General features: G+C 37.2%; 1 protein-coding gene across 13 annotated transcripts in view; it reads right to left on the reverse strand.

The window, feature by feature from the left end:
* Positions 1-2196: 2196 nt before the first annotated feature.
* Positions 2197-19015, reverse strand: part of LOC121445061 (rho guanine nucleotide exchange factor 9) — a 166509-nt gene continuing 149690 nt past the window's right edge. For 12 of the 13 annotated variants that reach the window (XM_041647045.1, XM_041647056.1, XM_041647050.1 and 9 more), the window contains 3 exons: positions 17258-17501; positions 8524-8592; positions 2197-5458 (listed from right to left, as the gene is read on the reverse strand). In XM_041647045.1, the coding sequence (XP_041502979.1) occupies positions 5277-5458; positions 8524-8592; positions 17258-17501 (495 nt within the window). In that variant the 3' untranslated portion in view covers positions 2197-5276. Of the gene's footprint in view, positions 5459-7812; positions 7875-8523; positions 8593-17257; positions 17502-19015 lie in introns of all 13 variants that reach the window. The other variant, XM_041647052.1, reaches the window with a different exon arrangement.

Below are 19015 nucleotides of genomic sequence, written 5' to 3' on the forward strand. Positions count from 1 at the left end.
TTATTTTTAATTCCTTGAATTCTTTGATGAAAATTCTAATTGTTCATTAAAATTCTGTGTCGTGGGGGCTCATTTAGGTAGTGCTTATTAGATAATACTTCTAATAGGACTAATAAATGTGATGGTACACATGCTTTCTTAGCCATTTATATTATTTTTGTTGTTGAGATTTGACCTGGGTATGTACTCCGTCCTTTGGAGTGTCTTTGATGTGCTAATCAGTCCTTTCTTAGACTGGGCTAGTGCAAGAGCTGTATTACCTGAACTACTGGAGAGATCCATAGCTATTGCAGAGAGAGATGTAGCCTGGGACAGGAACTTACCTTAAATGACACATTTTTTGGAAGCCTCTAATTTTTGGTGTAGAGTAAATGTGGCAGTAGCATCTGAAGACAAGGGACCACTCTATGCCAACTCCTCTTTCTGCTTTCTTATACACCATTATCTATATGATGCTAATAGTCCACTGGAGAAGGTCACAAGAGCTAAGTATGATATACAACTAGAACAGTTTTCTTCTTAAGTCTGATCAATTGTGTTATAAATAAATTGAGTCAGGCAGAAATATTATTCTGCGGTTGATAGGGGTTCAAGGGGCACAACACAGGATACTCTTATTTTGTACATTTGGAATTGGCAAGTACAGTCTTGGACAAGCAAGATCTACCTCAAAAGTACCACAGCCTTGTCAGGAAGATGTCTCTGGGAGCCAGGGAGTAGGTGAATATGAATAAGGAAAGCCCTAATGGTCCAGAAGCCAGTGGGCTAAGAAGCAAAGCGGTGGCATAACTGAAACAGTGAGTGACGGAAAGCAAAGTCCACCCTGGAGACCTTGGCTCTCTGCCCACTAGTTCTTGGTTCTGGAGACAAAAAATATCTGCAAACTGTGGATGGTTTTGTTTGTTTTTCATGGCTACAATGAAAAATATAAGAGATGGATCTACTAATGACTGCACAGAATAATATTCATATACTTGTTGATTTATTCCACATTCTTGCCTTCCCTTGAGCCACCAAAAACTTAAGACAAGAGACTATTAAATCAGTTTCAGGGGAGGCAAGGAAATTTCAGAGGGTACATAGTCCTAGCTAGTCACTTTTAGCCTCTGTCTTCCCCTGTCAAATCCAGGTTAATAAACTCATTGTTGTTTGTCTTCCCACTTCTAAAGCTCCGAGAAGGTTGTCTAGGAAGACTGAAACCAGATATTGCCCACTTACTCTGTAAAAAGTAATTACAATTCAATCCTGGAATCTGGGGAAGCTGGGAATTGGTCATACAGAAAAAAAGAATGGCAAAATCTTGGTGATTTGGATAGACAGAGTTGAAGGACCCAGGTAAAAGGGACAGGGTAGTGACAGTAGAAGGGGATAAAAGAGAAGACAAAATATATGGACAAAAGCAAGTTAGAAAAGGAATTTTTAAATTATCACTTTTAAAATGGTTAAGTGTAGGAGGGCACTTCCTAGGCCTGCACGAATAGAGTTCAAGCTTGAGATATTTTTGAGAAACTGCCTAGAGTCTTTCAGTAAATAAAAATCTTACTAACTTAAGTGTCCTATCACTCTGGAGCAAGGCTGTGAGACATTCTTACTCATGTGGACTCTGACAGGCAAAAATACGTGTTATGTGCAGGCCTAGTAGGAAACAAAGTATATGTACACACAGGCAATAAATAACAAAGGAAATAGTGAGATCCCTATACCCACGCAAGGACAATTAAAGAAAGTCTATTTTTAAGGAGATACACTCACAAGTTTTAAGAAGGAATCTGGAGTGGGAGATTTCTAAGTGTTACAGCCTTTGGCTACGTTAAAAATGAAAAGTTGAGCTGCTACAAATACCCAGGATGGATATTAAAACTGCAGATACAAGGAAAATGAGCAACATTAGGAATGGGCCCTTAGGTTTTAGCAAAGTACCAGATAAAATAAAAGACAGTCCTATCTATAAAACATTTTAAGTGCTCATGGCTACAGGTTTGATCTCCGTTCTTGTCTTCTGCTCTTCCGGAAATGATAGAAAATGTTTCCCAATAGCCCATGGAATGCTTGGGAAATGAAAGAGCAGCATAAGCAACTCACAATAGCTGGAGCAAGTAACCTCACACCACACAAATTGCCTTTATTTTGCAATTGGCTACACAATACACACTACACAACACACACACACACAAATTGCACAGCTGTGCCTGAGAGTCTTTTTACTTCTTTTATTGAACTCCATAAATATTTTCATAAGGCTTTATGTCATTACAACATCATTTTTGTTGTTATTAAACATTTCCAAATACACAATTTTGACACTTGTTTGACGGGGTCAAACAGTCAGATAACAGAAGAAAAGAATCAGCTGGCGAATGCAGAGCAGCAGGGGTAGTCAAAGTCACTGGTGCCCATCTATTCACCCAGCCCGCCCACCCCCAAGCACTAAAATAGCACTAGTTGGCTTCATACTAGAATTGTTATAACTCTCTTGTTGCTGTCCTTAATAGATCAATTAAAGATATACACATAGAAAGAGGATGAGAGAAGGAGAGAAAAAAATGTATTTCTGTATTAGGACCTCCCTGCAGTAGAACTCATAGAACAAACTGGCCAAACCCTTTCGGAAAGAAAATTCAGGCCTCATTGTGTCAAGGAAAGGGGAATACAGGACCATGCAGAAATAGGAGAATTATAGAATTTGGGGAGGATAACAAGGCTGTGGGGGATACAACAGGTTTAGATATTGAGTCCAGGTGATTTATGGGTTTCCCTTTGGGCTACTGGCCACTGATCTACTTTGAGCCATAAGTGTGGGGGGTAGGGTGGGGCATTCAAATCAAAGGATAGCTGAATTAGTAGTGCCTTCACAAATTACTACATATCGCAAGGCCAGTGGAATGTATGGAGAAACAGGATGATGAGAGGTGATTCCCCTGATCCCGTAGCCTTGAATGTTAGAAGGGACAAGAGAATGACAGGGTCTGGCCAAAAGATAATACAGATCTAGCAACATTTCAAAGCTACTCCTCGTGGGGTGCCTCCAATCCCTGGAGAAAGTTGCCAAGGCCAAACCTAGTAAGGATGGGCAGGGAGTAGGAAAAGAAGGTACATTAAGGGAGGCCTGCACAGGAAGTGAAACCTCTTGCAGTTTGCCAATGGAGAATATTGTCATCTAGGTGCTAGATACCAGACTTCTTGCCATGGGGCTTAAGTAGCTCTGTCATGTGCAGTCCAATGTCTGACCAGTCCCGAGCCCTGGTCTCCTGCTAGTTAGCTTTGATAACTGTTAATTCTGACTTAAATGGAAGCTTCATCAATTTGTAATTTGTTTTCCAAAGGGGAAAGATTCGCAAGCTGGGTAGGGCTTAGTCTAGGTCAGGAAGCACAAAGGGGTACCCAGTCCAGCTTGACTGAAGACCTCATACAGCTATGGCTGCTGCTTGGTAAGCTTAGGCCCCTTCATGACGAAGTCTTCCTGTGAGGTCCAGGACAGACTCAATCTGCAGATCCTGGATTAGGGTGGGTTTCTCACTTCTTTATGTCATCTTATCCTCGCTATCCAAGCTCTATCCACACAAAGGGCTACATGATGAGGAAGAATGTGTACTTCTGTACTCATGGGGATTCTGATTTCTGTGGGGAAAGCTCTGATCAAATGGAAGGCCTGCTAAGAATTAACTTCAGTGTTCGGCCTCGATCTTATTTCGCAGAGGTAAAGCAGCCCTAGGCTTCTTTATCACTTACCTCAGTTGTCCTGGGATGGGAGTATGTCAGCAACAAGGCCTACTTCGAGTGCCAGAATGGCTTTAATTATGCCAATACTCACAATCCTCTACCAGGAAGACAGAGTAAGGGCAAGAATGGAGATAGAGAAGATTATCCATGCAATCTGCTAATGACTGGGAATGTTTCTCATAATTTAAGTGGTAGTAATTACAGGTATATTATCTTGATTTAAGCCTGTCTCTTTCCCTGATAGTCTCCCATCTTTCCCTGTATGAAGTTATCATCAATCTTGAACTCTTTTCAGGTTAATCTGAAGGTAACTAATGATCTTGGTCAAGCAGATTTTGTCTCGAACCCCTTCATAAGCTTCTAACTGTGATGCCTTAAGAATCTGAAAAAATAGAAGCAGGGATGACCAGAACACTAAAATGACTGCTATATAGAGTGGCCCACCTGCCACCTACCTATTAGGTATGTGTTGTGGGGATGGAGATAAATCTCTTCCCCAGGAGTCTCAATTTCATGGCTTCCAGTTTAGCTAAACCTTCCACCTAGAGAAAAGACAGGCTGAACAGGAGGCTCATAATAAAGGGCCCTTTAAAAGGAGACTAATGGGTCCAAAATAACCCTTCGATGAAAACATTCAGTGACTTAGCAGTGCTGTTACATGGGGATCCTCAGTGCTAGAAGAAATCATCTAAATAAAAAATATCCCCCCAACAGAAGATTTCTCTACCCTCATTACATTCTTCTATTCCTTAATTTCTGTTTGGTTTTATATCCTTCCACAATACCTAAAACAGTGAAAGCAATAGAAATACCAAGCAGATAAGTCACAGGGCACAACAGAGCATGTCTAGACTGGCACAACTGTGGACACAGGATGCTGGGAAAAGGCTGTTGGTATAACCGCAGGGCTACAAGAACATTTGCATATGGTTGCATGAGGGACAGGAGATGGGAATCTTCCCCTTCTCCGTGGAAAGTGACAGAGTAAGAAATAAAATTCCAAATCCACCACATAAATTAAATGCAAAAGTTATCAGCATCAGTATCATCAGAAAAGGGAAATAAAACAATGCAAATACTCTATGGTAGTAATGACAGGTCAGTGAACCAGTGGAGCAAATAGGTTACCTTAACAGGAAAAAGAACAAAGAGAAATTCAATTTCGGAAAGAAAGGGCGAGGAGAACAAGGTTAAGAACTAAAAATTTTAAGAAGTGATCACATGTTTGGAAGTCAGTGGTACTTCTTACCAACTACAGATTTCAATTTCCCAAAACAACAGAAAATGGTTTTGGTCCTTCTCTGTGTGTGTATATGTATGTATGTGTGCGGGCATATGTGCACACATGCCCCCACACACATGAATACTTAAAGGTCTATGTGTGTGTGTGTGCGTGTGTGTGTGTGTGGCACACACACACACACACACACATACACACACACACACACACACACACACACATATATATAGAAATTTTCAACAGTGCTTCTCCGAAAAAAGGTCCATCTATAAATATAATTTTATTTATTTTAAAATTATCTGCCTTCCTACAGGTATTATTTTTTGAAGGGGGTTAACCTACTGAAGTTTTGCCAGAATGGTGACTGACTGCGCTTCGGTTCAGCGAACTCAAAGACTTGAGACTGAGCGATGCCATCGGGAACCAGGTACTGACCCTGGTTTAACGGGTCCTGTGGTGGTGGGTAAGAAGGAGGAACTGAGCGGGCAGAGTTGACACCTAGAACACACAGGAGACGAAAAGGAAAGAGTATGCATTTAGTACCAGGTGCGTTCTCATATTAATCAATGACCCCTCACACTATACTAGTTTTGAGAGTTTTACCTGGTGACATACAATATCCCTAACTCCCAAGACTGAAATACTCTGAAATCCAAAACTTGCCAGCAATCAAACAGTTTCATATTTTGAACCTTTAAAGATTTCCACATTAAAGCTGTCCAATCAATACATGTCTATGTAAACATTCCAAAATTTAAAAAAAAATTATAATCTGAGGTACTTTGGGTCCCAAGCATTTTGGGTAAAGGATAATCAACCAGTAGTGCAAATTATTTCTTTCCCTAGCATATTTGCAGTTGTATCTCTATTTCTACAACAACACATCCTTCACCATATTATCGGGTAACACCAAAAAAAAATATGGAGTGTTATCATCACTTATTTAACAGACAAGAAAACCAAGGACCAGAGAGAAATATTATACGTAAGTTCTCATGGTCATCTAGAAACAAAGCAAGAACCAGAACCAACTTTTGTTGACTTCTTGGTTAGGGATTCTTTCTAGGAGACCATAATCCCCAATTTAAGTCTTGTTCCTCTGAAGAACCCAATAAACACCTTTTATCTCTAGACTTTAGTTCTCTTCCTCTGCAATACTCCCTGAAAGTGTCAAAAATAACCTAGCTAAGAACTACTGACTTCAGGACTTTCCATAATGCTTAAGACACAAGTGATTTAGTGTTTTGATTTGGGTTGACAATGACAAACCTATATTTAATAGAAACTTGACATTAGTAGTTGAAGCAGAAGGGAAATTCATCATCAGAAGCCATGATTCATAGAAATAAAAGAAAAATGAAATCTGTGACCTTTTAAAGAACACAGCTTCAATGGGGGGAGTTGCAACCACCCCACAAAGTTCACATTAATGGAACTTTCAAGGAATCCAACTATCCTGACAGTAGTTATAATGTTAATCCATTGTCAACCATTGAGACATCTTAGGTTCTGGAGCCATTTTTAAAAGGTGGCAAGTACCAGAAATAAAATGGTATGCCAACAAACAATACAAAGAGATGCCAGGGAGGAAGTCCCACTTTATCAAGTTCTATTTTCCATCTTCTGTTTCAAGCTTTTGATGTCAAATCTACGAACTCCTTTGTTTTATGTTAGATCCTAACAATTTTTTTTACACTTTTTCTTAGGGCTCTATAGTTTGATATTTAGTTTCACAGTGAATTTCTACTTAATTATTATACTAGGTGTGGGCTTATATCAAAGTTCTATTTTGGGTATGGAAATCGAATTCAGTACTATTTGTTGAAAAGGTTACAATTTTTTTCTTTTTGCTGACTTGCTCGTCTGTCCTTGTCAAAAGTAAGCCAGACTCATGTGTGTAGGTCTATTTCAGACTTCTTTCCCATTCAACTATCAATAATCCCTCAGGTGATGTACCTATACAATGAGTGTTGAAATTAGATAAATTAATTAAATTTTATTCTTACTTTTCAAGATTGTTTTAGTTATGCTAGATTATTAATCAGATTTTTAGCTGGTCCTAAAGCCTATGAAGATAGAGGTTGTGTTTATGATTCTGACATCTTCTGTATTGATAAACTCAATTCCATTGATGTTTAGGAATTAGCACTTAAGTTCCCTCATCCATTGCTGGTGGGAATGCAAACTTGTGCAACCACTTTGGAAAGCAGTGTTTCAGTTTCTCAGGAAATTCGGGATCAACCTACCCCTGGACCCAGCAATACCACTCTTGGGAATATACCCAAGAGATGCCCGATCATATGACAAGGGCATTTGTTCAACTATGTTCATAGCAGCATTATTTGTAATAGCCAGAACCTGGAAGAAGTTCTATACAAATTCTGAAAACCAAGACAGCAGAAAATTAAAAAAAGGAAACTGAAAAGGTCTTTCTATCAACCAGATAACCTTTCCCTCGGAAAAATAGATGGTTGATAATATCCTGTGGTGTACAAATAGCACAGGTAGGGGACAGTAGAGTAATTACTTATCTAATAATATTTGCCCTAGAGCCTTTCAATCAATTTTCCCCTCCACTCTTTCTAGAACTCCTTCAGAACTAATGAGCGCTAACGAGAGAGCAGAAGGAAAGGGCTGGGGAAAGTGATGTCTTGTTAAGATTATCCAATCCTAGGGACAGTGAAAATACTGCCAGGAGTCAAAACAGCTGCCAGTGATTTAGATGAGACAATAAAATGAGCTCTTCTTGCAAACAAGAGGTATGCATCATCATCATCGTCAGGACCCTGAGATGAAGAGGAGAGAGCAGTGGGCTCAGAATCAAGATGACTTAGGTTAAAAAATCACTTTACCTGGAATGTTTTCAGTTTCTTAACCTGGAACAGGGACTACTAGTGCCATTTTCTTTGGGTTACTATAAGGATGAAATGAAAGAAATTAAGAAATTTAAAACTAAGTAGACACTCTAGTAAGTGGAAGGTAGCTCCTTCTTTTGGCTCAACTGAGCACGTTAGTTTTGTTCTGGTTCATGAAAAAAGAAAAGAAAAGCTGTTTCATCTTTAAGTTGATTCTGCTTGTATTTTAAATTTTCAAAGGTATTTCAGTGTACGCCTCAGAGAGAAACTATCTTGTTTCAATATGAGGCGCTTCACGTTAGGTTGGGGCTACTGACTAGGTCAGCAATTCTAGACAACTGAAAAGAAGTCGAAAACATATCCCTATATATTTATATTTATTCAATAAATTAAATACATGCACTACCTCCTGCCTCTCTCTATATTATTCACAAAGGTTTTCTTCTTTTGAAGTAAAAACAAAGACAATGATTTTGTTTTGTTAATGTAGTCAATGACATGGATATGACTACCCCACACCATTTAGTCCAAAGCATTAAAACATTAAGAGCATTTGTTACCTGTTGTCAAAGATACCTGGGTAGCTGGACACTATCCCAAGTGAATGTCAGTATGGAAAGGAGCCAAGGAATGTGCAAACATATAACCTATGGTTTCCTAGTCTCAAACAGACAGGGAGTGGGTCTGAAGGAGCAAAGGCAAGTATACCTTTCTGTTTAGAAGCTTTTCTCACAGTCATTGCAGCCTGCCTCTTCTGGTTTTCAGAAATCTCAAAGCCTACAGGAGAAAAGAAAATTGAACTTTGTTATGAAAAACAGACACCTTTATGCACTGTAAAATGAGTATACCTTTCCTTCCAAAGTTATCTGACAAATATATATAAAACCTGAAGCAAGATGATGGCAAAGATGTGGGGAAAGTTGAACTCTTCATCTCTGTTGGTAGGAGCATAAAATGCTGTAGGTATTAAGGAAATCAATTTGGAGGTTTCTCAAAACATTAAAAATAGAATTACCATAAGACTGAAATTCCTGGACACATACTCAAAGGACTCTAGATCCTACTACAGAGACAGGTGCTCATCTATGTTGATAGCTGTTCTATTCATAATACCTAGGAACTAGAATCAGCCAAGCTGCCTATCAACTGATGAATACATAATAAAACTATGATACATATGCACAATGCACTTTTATTAAGATGAGTAAAACAAAATTATAAAACTTGCAGAAAATATGCAACAGTAGAGACTTACATTAAATCAGGTAGCCCCAAAGCAGAAAGACACATATTCAGAGGTCTCTCTTGTCTGTGGAGCCTAGATTTTAATGTGAGTACATAGGCATAAATCATGAAATTGGAGAAGAAACTGTGAGACGGGAAACTGATGTTTTGAGGAAGAGATGAAGTAATAGATATGCCATAGAGAGCAGCAAAGAGGCTACTGGAGGTAGAAAAGTCCGAGGGAGACTGGAGGGTGAGTGAGAGACTGGGAGAAGAGGACCAACAAATTACATTTGAAAATGCCATAGTGAAACCAAATACTTTATGTCCTAGTTTAGAAATATAAATATTAGTATGTTGCCCATGGTAGCACAGGGACCCATATGAACCATGTGTTGGGCATGTGTTGAAAGGTGTGAAGGCCTTGCAGAGCTGGCCCCACCCCTCACTGGCTCTGGAATAGAGGACCTCCTATGACACCAGAAGGGGAGCGCTCCCCCCATTCCTCGCTCTGCCTCTTGGGAGAGCTGGCCCCACCCATCACCTGAGGGGGGTTGGTCCCAGTAGCCTGTACAGAGAACACCCAAGCACACATCCGGGGCTTTAAGTTGCACTCCCTAACATCCACCCCATCTGTGCCTACTGGAGTGTGTGAAGGCACTGGTCTGTCAGAACCATAGCTGCAGCATCTCCATAACTCAGGGCGACAGCAGGATGTCAGAGAGGAGTTTAGGTGAGGGTCCAGTATTGATGGTGTACCAGAAGCCAGAGGCCTTGAACCTGACCAACAACACATTATGCAAGGAATATTTGCAAGTAAGAATCTACTGCATGATACACAGCAGATCCCATGCCACTAAGTTGAATGAAGAGGCAATAGAGAGATGGAAAAGAGGAAGCCAAGTGGCTTGTTTGTTTTTCAAGCAATATTCCTACTTATATTTTATTCATTTTTTATTTTTATCTTACTTTTATTATTTCTTTTTTAGTATTCCTGTGGGGAAGGTTATATGGGTGAAGGATAGATATGGAAGGACTGGGAAATGAGAGGAATTGGGGTACGTGATGTGAAATCCCCAAAGAAACAATAAAAAATTATGTTAAAAATTAATATACATATATGCATGTGACTAGAAAGAATGAAAAATGGAGGCTTTGAATTTGAAAGAGATAAGGAAGAGGTATAGTGCATGGGGGAAGGGAGAAATTATGTTTGTTACTTCCATTGTGCTTAGTAAATATATACAAACATATGCAATTAAATTAAAATGTAATTAATTAAAACTAAAACTTGGCTATAAAGATGCATATTATAGAATACAGCAACAAAAGTTATGAACAAAACTTAAAACTAAAATAAAGTATGAAGAATATTTAAATAAACTATTATGTAAACAAGAAGAAACACTATATAAATCAAAAATATAAAGAAAAGGAAACAATGACTCAAAAGATAAGAGAATTAGAATAGAAAATGAATACTTGAAAAATAAAGGTTTCAGAAGGAAGAAAAAAAGTAACAAATAACAAAAAATTTTACTGAGTAAAAAGACCACATGTTTGCTGAGATAGTCAAAGGTCTTCTATGATCCAGGCACTCAGACATGACAATGTTGACTAATGGCTGAAATTCCTAAACTTAAAGGATAAAGAAAACAATCTTTCATACTCTAAGCAGGAAATGGCAGCTTGGTTACAACATTATCACTGGAATTCTTATCTGTGGGCTGGTATACAGCCCAGCTTTAGAAACACTTGCCAACCAAGTAGGAGACACCCTGGGTTCCAACTCCAGCACGGCCAAAGAAAGTTCATATAAAACACTGTGAGTAATAGCAGTCTGAAAAAATACAGAACCCATAGGTCAAATCACATTATAAACATTTTCTCCTCAAAACCTGAGCATTTTATACAGAAATATAAAATGCAGGATTTAACTCAAAGAAAGTTTACTCAGAAAATAATATTTTCAGTTAAAAAAATTAGATCAACCAAACATACACAATGGACTAACAAGAGAGGCTGGGGTAAAAAAGGGGAAGAAAAGAGGTTATAAGGGCAGTATGATCACTATACAACACATTCTTGGAAATGCCCTTCTGTATCATAATACCATATATAATGAATATATATATATATATAAAGAAAATCAAAGATATAGAAAATCTAAAATTAATTCTTAAAAAATTATAAAAACATATAAAAATCCCCCAAAAGTTCCTTCAAAAAGCTAATGGTTGCTGAAAAATGTTATTTTCAAAGGACCAGTGTAGGGTGAGAAACATAAGAAATTCAAATACAGGCACCAAAACAGTACACAAGAATTAGTTCTAGCTGTTGTTTAGCATGGTAGAAAAACTACAAATCAAAACACAATACATTTAAAAATGGTTAGCAAAGTATCAGTTTCTCAACACATAAAAGTGACTGTTTGAAGACACAGAAATGTTCTTTGCCCTAATTTGATTACTATATACTGTACACATGTGTCAAATTATTATAATGTACCTTATAAAAATATAACTGAGTAAATAAAAATGTTAGAAAATAAATAATATTCACTATCAAGAATGAAAAGGAGAGATAAGCACAATTACAGAACATATTATGAATATTATGAATGACATCCTAGCAAACTATTAAAATCAGTGCATAAAGGGGAAAGCAGTATAACCGGAAGGATACTAATCATGTTCTTGAAGCAGGTAAGAATAAGACTTGGGTTAAAAGAGAAAAGAGCATCCTCTTTGAATGAGGAAACAATAAAAATTCTAAGCTTTCGAGGCTAGAGAGAGCACTGGCTGTTCTTCCAGAGGTCATATTCAATTCCCAGCAACCACATGGTGGTTCATAACCATCTGTAATGAGATCTGGCGCCCTCTTCTGGCATGTGGGCACACATGAAGGCAGAATGTTGTATACATAATAAATAAATAAATCTTTTTAAAAAAATTCTAAGCTTTCAATTATTACTCAGTTTTAAAGAATGCCAAACAGAAACCTAAATGTATCTTGTTGGATTTAGAAGAAAGGAATTTGATGTTCATATCAAAGAATTGCCAAGAAACAATGATGAAGAAGAATAAGTATAGTCTTCACAACCAGAATAGTGAAAAAGAATAGGAATTCTAAGACAAACCTAAGTATACGTGGACAGTTACAGTCTACAAAACTAGAAATTTGTGAGAAATAAACAGCTGACGTAGTAAATTACTGCTGGGCAATTGCCTCTTTGCCCAAATGAAAATAAAATCTGTATACTATATTCAGAGAAGAAATTTCAGATAAATTTTGTTTCTACATATTTTTTTTTAAATTCAGAAATTGTTAGGTGTTGGTAGTGTGGATATGCTTAAGCGGAATAAACTTGGGAGGCAAAAAGACGTAATAGGTACATTTGCTAAAGTAATTACTTTTGGCAAAATTAAGCACCACAAACAAACTGGAAAGTCAAACTATAAAATTGAAGAAACTATGTGAAAATGAAAACTCACAAGGCTTAACTATCTTCAATATAAAGTACATACCAATTTATATTTTCCTTTTTATCCCCCTCCACTTCTATCCTCTTCCTGCAGAAATAGGGATGGAACACGGGGTCTGATGTATGCCAGACAGGTGTTCTACTACTGAACTAACAGCAAGCCTACAAATTAAATCAATTTTTGAGAACATAATATGTAAAAGTTGGGATATATGATTTTGTAGGCATGTTTAATAAAAAAGCACTATAAAATATAAACATGTACATATATGTGACCTACATAGAGCTCAAATGTATACATTTGCTTCCTCTTCTATCTCCTCTTTAAAAATAAATACAGTCTAAAATCGGCAGGTTTTGTTTTCATTCATTACCAGTAGCCCACACATTATAAGCAATTGCAAATCTATTTGTGACTGACAAAGTTTAGAATTTTTCAATTAAAATAAAAATAAGAACAGGTAAAGAGTATTCAGTGTTAATTTCACAAATAATTTGTCAACAAACAGCAATTACATGGCTAAGTAAAGCTGAACTTTAGTAACTGAAGTAACAAATTAAAGGAAGTAAATATTATGCAGTACTTGTGTGGATTTGAAGAAATAAGCACAAAATCATATTGAGAGGTAGACTTTTAACTTTTCTGATACATAATGTCTAAATACATATTATGTTTATGCATCCTCATGTTCATTCATCTCACTTTAGAATGTCTATCCTACAGGAGTAAAAAACTGTATAATGAAATATACATGTAGATATGTTTTACAGCAATATATTTCACAGAGGAAAAGCTAGAAATAAGGGTTTGGAGAGAGAGTTCAATAGTTAAGAGCACTAGCTTCTCTTGAAGAGGTCCTGGTTTCGGTTTCCAGCATCTACATGGTGACTCACAATAGTCTTTACGTACAGTTTTTGGAGAATTGATGCCTTCTTTTGGCCTATGCAGGCTCCAGACATGTATATGGTGCACAGATATACATGCACACAAAACACCCATAAATAAAATAAAATAATAATTACAAGTGTAAAAAAGAATAAAATAGTTGGATACACATTCTGAATGTCTATCAAAAGGAGAATGGTTGCCCCTTCTCCATATGGAGTATTATTAAAAGAGAGATATGTGCTGCTATTGCAGATGTAGCAAGTTGACTAGAGTATTTTCCTTACAAATATAGGGATTGTCATGAAGGAATTTTCCAGATGTAATAAAAACCCCTAATCAGAGAGATAAAAGGATAGTATCCTACATAATATGAATGAACTTGACTGAAGCTGTTAGAAGCCCTTATAAAAGAAGGCTAAGGTATCCGGTGGAAGAAATTCTACCTGTAGAATATGTTTCTTGTGATCTTCTCTCTTACTAACTTTGTCTTGTACCTGACAACGTGGTCTCTACTCATGACCTTCCATGCCTGACTGCCTTCTGTTCAGATGTAGGAAATTAGTTGTCCAACCTTTGCAATCACATAAGCCAATTTCTTATAACAAAGCTTTTCAAAGTAATCCTGGTTATGCTTCTCTACTTGAATCTCAACTGATGTGAGGAAGTATAGAAGGTTCAATACCTAGTTAGTTATGCAAGAAAAATTTAGTTTAAAAGACCAATTGCAAAGCAATATGTAAAACACATTTTTGTAAGTGCACACATATGTGCCTGTGTATGTATGAAAGAGAGGGAGGCAGAGGGGGGAAGGAGAGAGAGAGGGAGGAAGGAGAGAAAGGAGAGAAGGCTAGAGATAGAATGCTTGGGATAAGTATGAAAAGAAACACAGCAAATTATTAATGTTCATTATCTCATAGAAGATTCTACCACTGAACCTTGGTGTTCTTGTGGGACTCCTAACAGTGGGAAGGGGGGTGCCTCTGACTCTTTTAGTGGATCTGGGGGAGAAACTAGGAGGAATGGAGAGAGGGGGAGGCTGCAGTCAGGATGTACTGTATGACAGAAGATAAAAATTCCTAATAGTGTTTTCTTTTTTAATAAGCTAAAAGTATACTGACAAATATTCAGCTTACAACACTATCCAATAAGCTGTTCTTTATTCACTTTTAAAAAAAATCATACAAATTTCAACTATGCAATTTCTCATGAAATTGTTCATTTAATATTCTAATAAAAATTAGTCACTTATTCAGGATTTATTAAATTCTGATTAATATTAAAACAAGAGTGAGAGGAAATGCAAATAATGCATTATATATTTCTCCTATGATTTAAATGCTTATCATGGCCAAGATTTATAATTAAATCTACACACAAAACAATAAAATTATGTCAAATATACATGGCAGCCATAAAGTATTAAATGGTTTGTAGAAATGCAAATAAAATGATATGAAATGAAAAATGGGTATAAAAATTGCACTTATAGAAATAGGTGTGTGAGAAAGTCAGGAATTCTCACAGTTTTATTTAAATAGAAGTAAAAAAAGACTAGAATGAAATATATCAAAACATTTACAATATTACAGTGTATGTTATTATGATTTTTACCTTTTTGGGTTTTTTTGTTTGTTTGTTGCTCAATATTTTCTGCAATTTTCTAATTTAATGTAATCAGGCTGGGGGAAAAGTCATATAAATACATATTTAAAAACAAGACAAAGATGACACAAGCCTGTCAGAAACTAATTTACAAAAGCTTTTCATTAAGAGCAGATCTTTGAAGGCACAAGTTACTAGGGCATTGTATGGGAGATAAGGTGCTAGAGGCACAGGGAATGGCAGAGGCCTTTTAATTAATGCAGATCTATGAACTCAGACTATCCATCGACAGGCCTGACAGCCAGTATCTCAATACCATTCTACATCATGTCTCAATGCAGTGATTGTACTTTAAAAGAAATTACTCTAATAAAACTCTAAGTGTGTTTTCAAGGTGGACTTTAAGATACTGGGAAACAAAAATTACCCTGTCTTTCTGGCCTTTTATCTTTCACTCTGGGCCATTTCGGTCCCTATCATGGTATGATATAAGAACCCTTTTGTGCCAGAACTCAACAAGCAAGCATATTTTTCTAGAGGCAATTTCTGCAGCCTTGAACATTAGACATTTTAAGGTACAATTGTATTTGACGAAAACATGAACCAAAACAAAAAAACGTTTCTAGGAATTAGAAAGGTTAATTTATCTTATTTGCTGCCTCTCCCTCAGTGCTGGGCTCATGCATTTCAGGTAAGTACTCTATTTTTGAGACCATCCCTGGCCCTTCATTTTTTAAAATGAATTCCCACTACAGTTCAGGTGGGCGTTCATGATGCTGCCCAAGCTGACCTTGAACTTGAATCATCCTGCTTTTACCTTCTGAGTACTGCAATTACAGGTATGAAGCATTGTATTTGACTGATATTTTTATTACAGAAATAGGACTTTGAGGAAGATATTTGGTAGTATTTAATAAGCTACAAATCTATAGCCACAAACCACAGCCACATAAACTGTTTCCATCCAAAAAGGATGTTTTATTCTGAATCTAAATGAAATGAGTGCTCATAGTTTTTGATATTTTTGTATTTTCTCTAATTTATTTTTAAATAGTTCTAGAGTAGATGACTATGTGCAGATTGTTTTAATTATAAGTTAATATATGAAGTAACTTTATAAGAATTAAATACTCACATGCCTTTGTCCCAGGCACTAATACTACCACCTTAATAGAGGAGGTCTAAATAGCTTAACTCTGTTAGACATCAATTTTCACTGGTAAAATGAATGTAATTCAAGATGTGTACATGTAATTTGGCCTTCTCAGAACCCAGTATAAAAATGAAATAAACCTGTAACTTGAAAGGGTCCTAAGGTTTTGAATAAAACCAGATCACTTCTGTCTTAGTTAGGGTCTCTATTTCTGTGAAGAGACACCATGACCACAGCAGCTCTTATAAAGGAAAACATTCAATTGACATCTCAGCTTCCAATTTAGAGGTTCAGTCCATTATCATCATGGTGGAGAGTACAGCAGCACACAGGCAGACATGGTGCTGACTGTATGTTGATTAGAAGGCAACAAGAAGTGGAGACACTGAGACACTTGGTGGTATCTTGACCATATATGAGACCTCAAAGTCCGCCTCCACGGTGATACACTTCCGCCAACAAGGGCACACCTACTCCAACAAAGCCACACCTCCTAATAGTGCCACTCTTTCTGAGATTACGGGGGCTAATTACATTCAAACTACCACACCTTGCTTTGGCCTTCATTAGAATTGTTTCTACTTTCTGCCTTTGAAGTTTACTGAAGGCTGGGGATGTAACTCACTAGCAGCGTATTTGGCGAGCATGGCATTTATTCCTGGCAACACAGACAAAGAAAGAAAGCTATCCTTCTAATTGGTATAACTCTACCAAATCTCCATCGACAAATCAGTTCATAAACATGTCCTCCTTATACACCTAAAGACAGAGAGATCTATGAATTTATGGAGGTTACAGAATAGGATTCATGACTCCTTTGTGTTTGCTTGCCAATACATATGTGTGTGGTAGGAGGAGAATTGAGTTTGGAACCGGATTGTGGTATAATATTTTTATCTGGAAATAGGTATTAGGTATGATCAGTGTATAAACCATACCCATTGGTATTAACAAAGATAAGGAATCACCATAGTGACTTAGGTCAGTTTGTGCCAAAAATCTTCCCTTTGACTCTAGAAAGAACTCAATTGTATCCCTCTATGGAAGGTTCTTCACAATTATATTTTTTTTCTGCTCTCAGGTCACTTACCAATTTTTTCATCTTCCTGTACCATTTTCCTCTCTTCTCTGAAAGCTCTGAGCCAACGTATTTTCTCCTCCAGTTTCTTGGCAAAGAACAGATGAACTTCTTCTGTTTCCTTGTTATGAAGCTTGAAAGCATTTTTCATGCTGACATTAAAATCATCATCTCTGCCATCTTCAATGTCAATCACCTCATATTTATCCATGTCAATGCGGCCTTTGTAATATAGGATGTCTCTCCGGATTAGGTCCTAGGTTGGATGAAAGAGGTTATTTTGTCAGAAGTATAGGTAGAGCGGATGCCAGCAGAGGTGGCACTTGGTTACAACAGAACACAAACACTGTCATTATTCAGGAAAATAAATGGAGATCTTATAGTCTCAATACATGCACCGAGATGACCAGTTGGACACTGACAAGTTGGTTTAAGTAGATGCTCTAAGAGATGACTCGCATTCAAAGACTGATTCAAACCCCAGCACAAATCACTGGAATGCAAACGGCTTATAAGCAGTAGAAAGTAGTATGCAACAAAAGCACTACCAGGAAAGAATTTTTCATCTTCCAAGAACTTGGCATAATTACCGGAAGCATAAAATGAACTTGCTGGGATGCGCTGAAAATCTCAAGCAGGATACTGAGAATAAAATTTTAAGTGAAAGTTCAGTGGTGAGAGTTACTAGAAGGTCATAGACTGTTGGGATAGAAAGAGTTAACCGTAGTGTTTTAATATTTAGTGTTTTTGGACAAGAGTTAGTCTCACAGGAAACTTGGCTAAAAGAGGGCAAAAAAATACATATATCAACACAGATGAATCTCATGATCAAATACAGTGTTCTCTATCTTTTGTTTTACTCATCTATAATAGAAGTAGATCAATTCTAATTCTAGTCAATTTGACACTCATCCTAAGTCTGTACATAGTGCTCTTACTTTTCTACTTTCTTGTTTGCATTGTAATGACATATTGAGTATTGGTGAGCCTTCCATTCTATGCAAAGCTAAGACCCCCAAACACTGTCATTAGAAACCTCATGTTCATCATTGACTTCATTTACCCTCCATGTAAACTGATTTTTATTTTTCCACAATCAATATAGAAAACAATGCTATATATTTTAGAGACATAGATAAATAACAAACTTCTAAGGACATATGACAATGACATATAGCAAATTCAAGAGTAGTGGAGAAAATGGAAGAAGTGAGTCAGAAATGGAAAGGAACATGTCCTACTTTGCTTTCTATTGCTGGGATGCACAACATAACCAAAAGTAGCATGGGGACGAAAGGGCTTCTTTGGCTTATAGGCTATCATCAAGGAAAGTTAGGACAGGAGCTCAAGGCAGGAACCCGGAGGCAGAAACTCAAGCAGAGACCATGGAAGAATGCTGCCTTACTGGCTTGCTCCTCATGCTTTGCTCACCTACCTTTCTTGTCCAACCCAGGCCCGCTTGCCCAGAGATTGCATTGCTCACAGTGCTTTGCACATTTCTTTGCCCACTGAACTTTCCCTCTTCTCAGATGATTCTAGCTTGTGTCATTTGAAATATCTACATAGCACAGTAGTAAATTAATTAAGGGTCTTACCCAGCTATGGACACTAAATACTACCATACTGACATATTAGGCAAAATATGTCTATTTGCACAATGGTATGACAGTTTAGGGGGTTCACAAACGGCATTCTGATTAGATATGCAGAATGCCACATGGGAGGAAATATATGCTAGGTATTGTAAACCTGATTTTGAATTATTCTCAA

Source organism: Microtus oregoni, unplaced genomic scaffold (genome assembly GCF_018167655.1).
Source record: "Microtus oregoni isolate MIOR12 unplaced genomic scaffold, Mior012 000155F_ref0000269, whole genome shotgun sequence".
NCBI lineage: Eukaryota > Metazoa > Chordata > Mammalia > Rodentia > Cricetidae > Microtus > Microtus oregoni.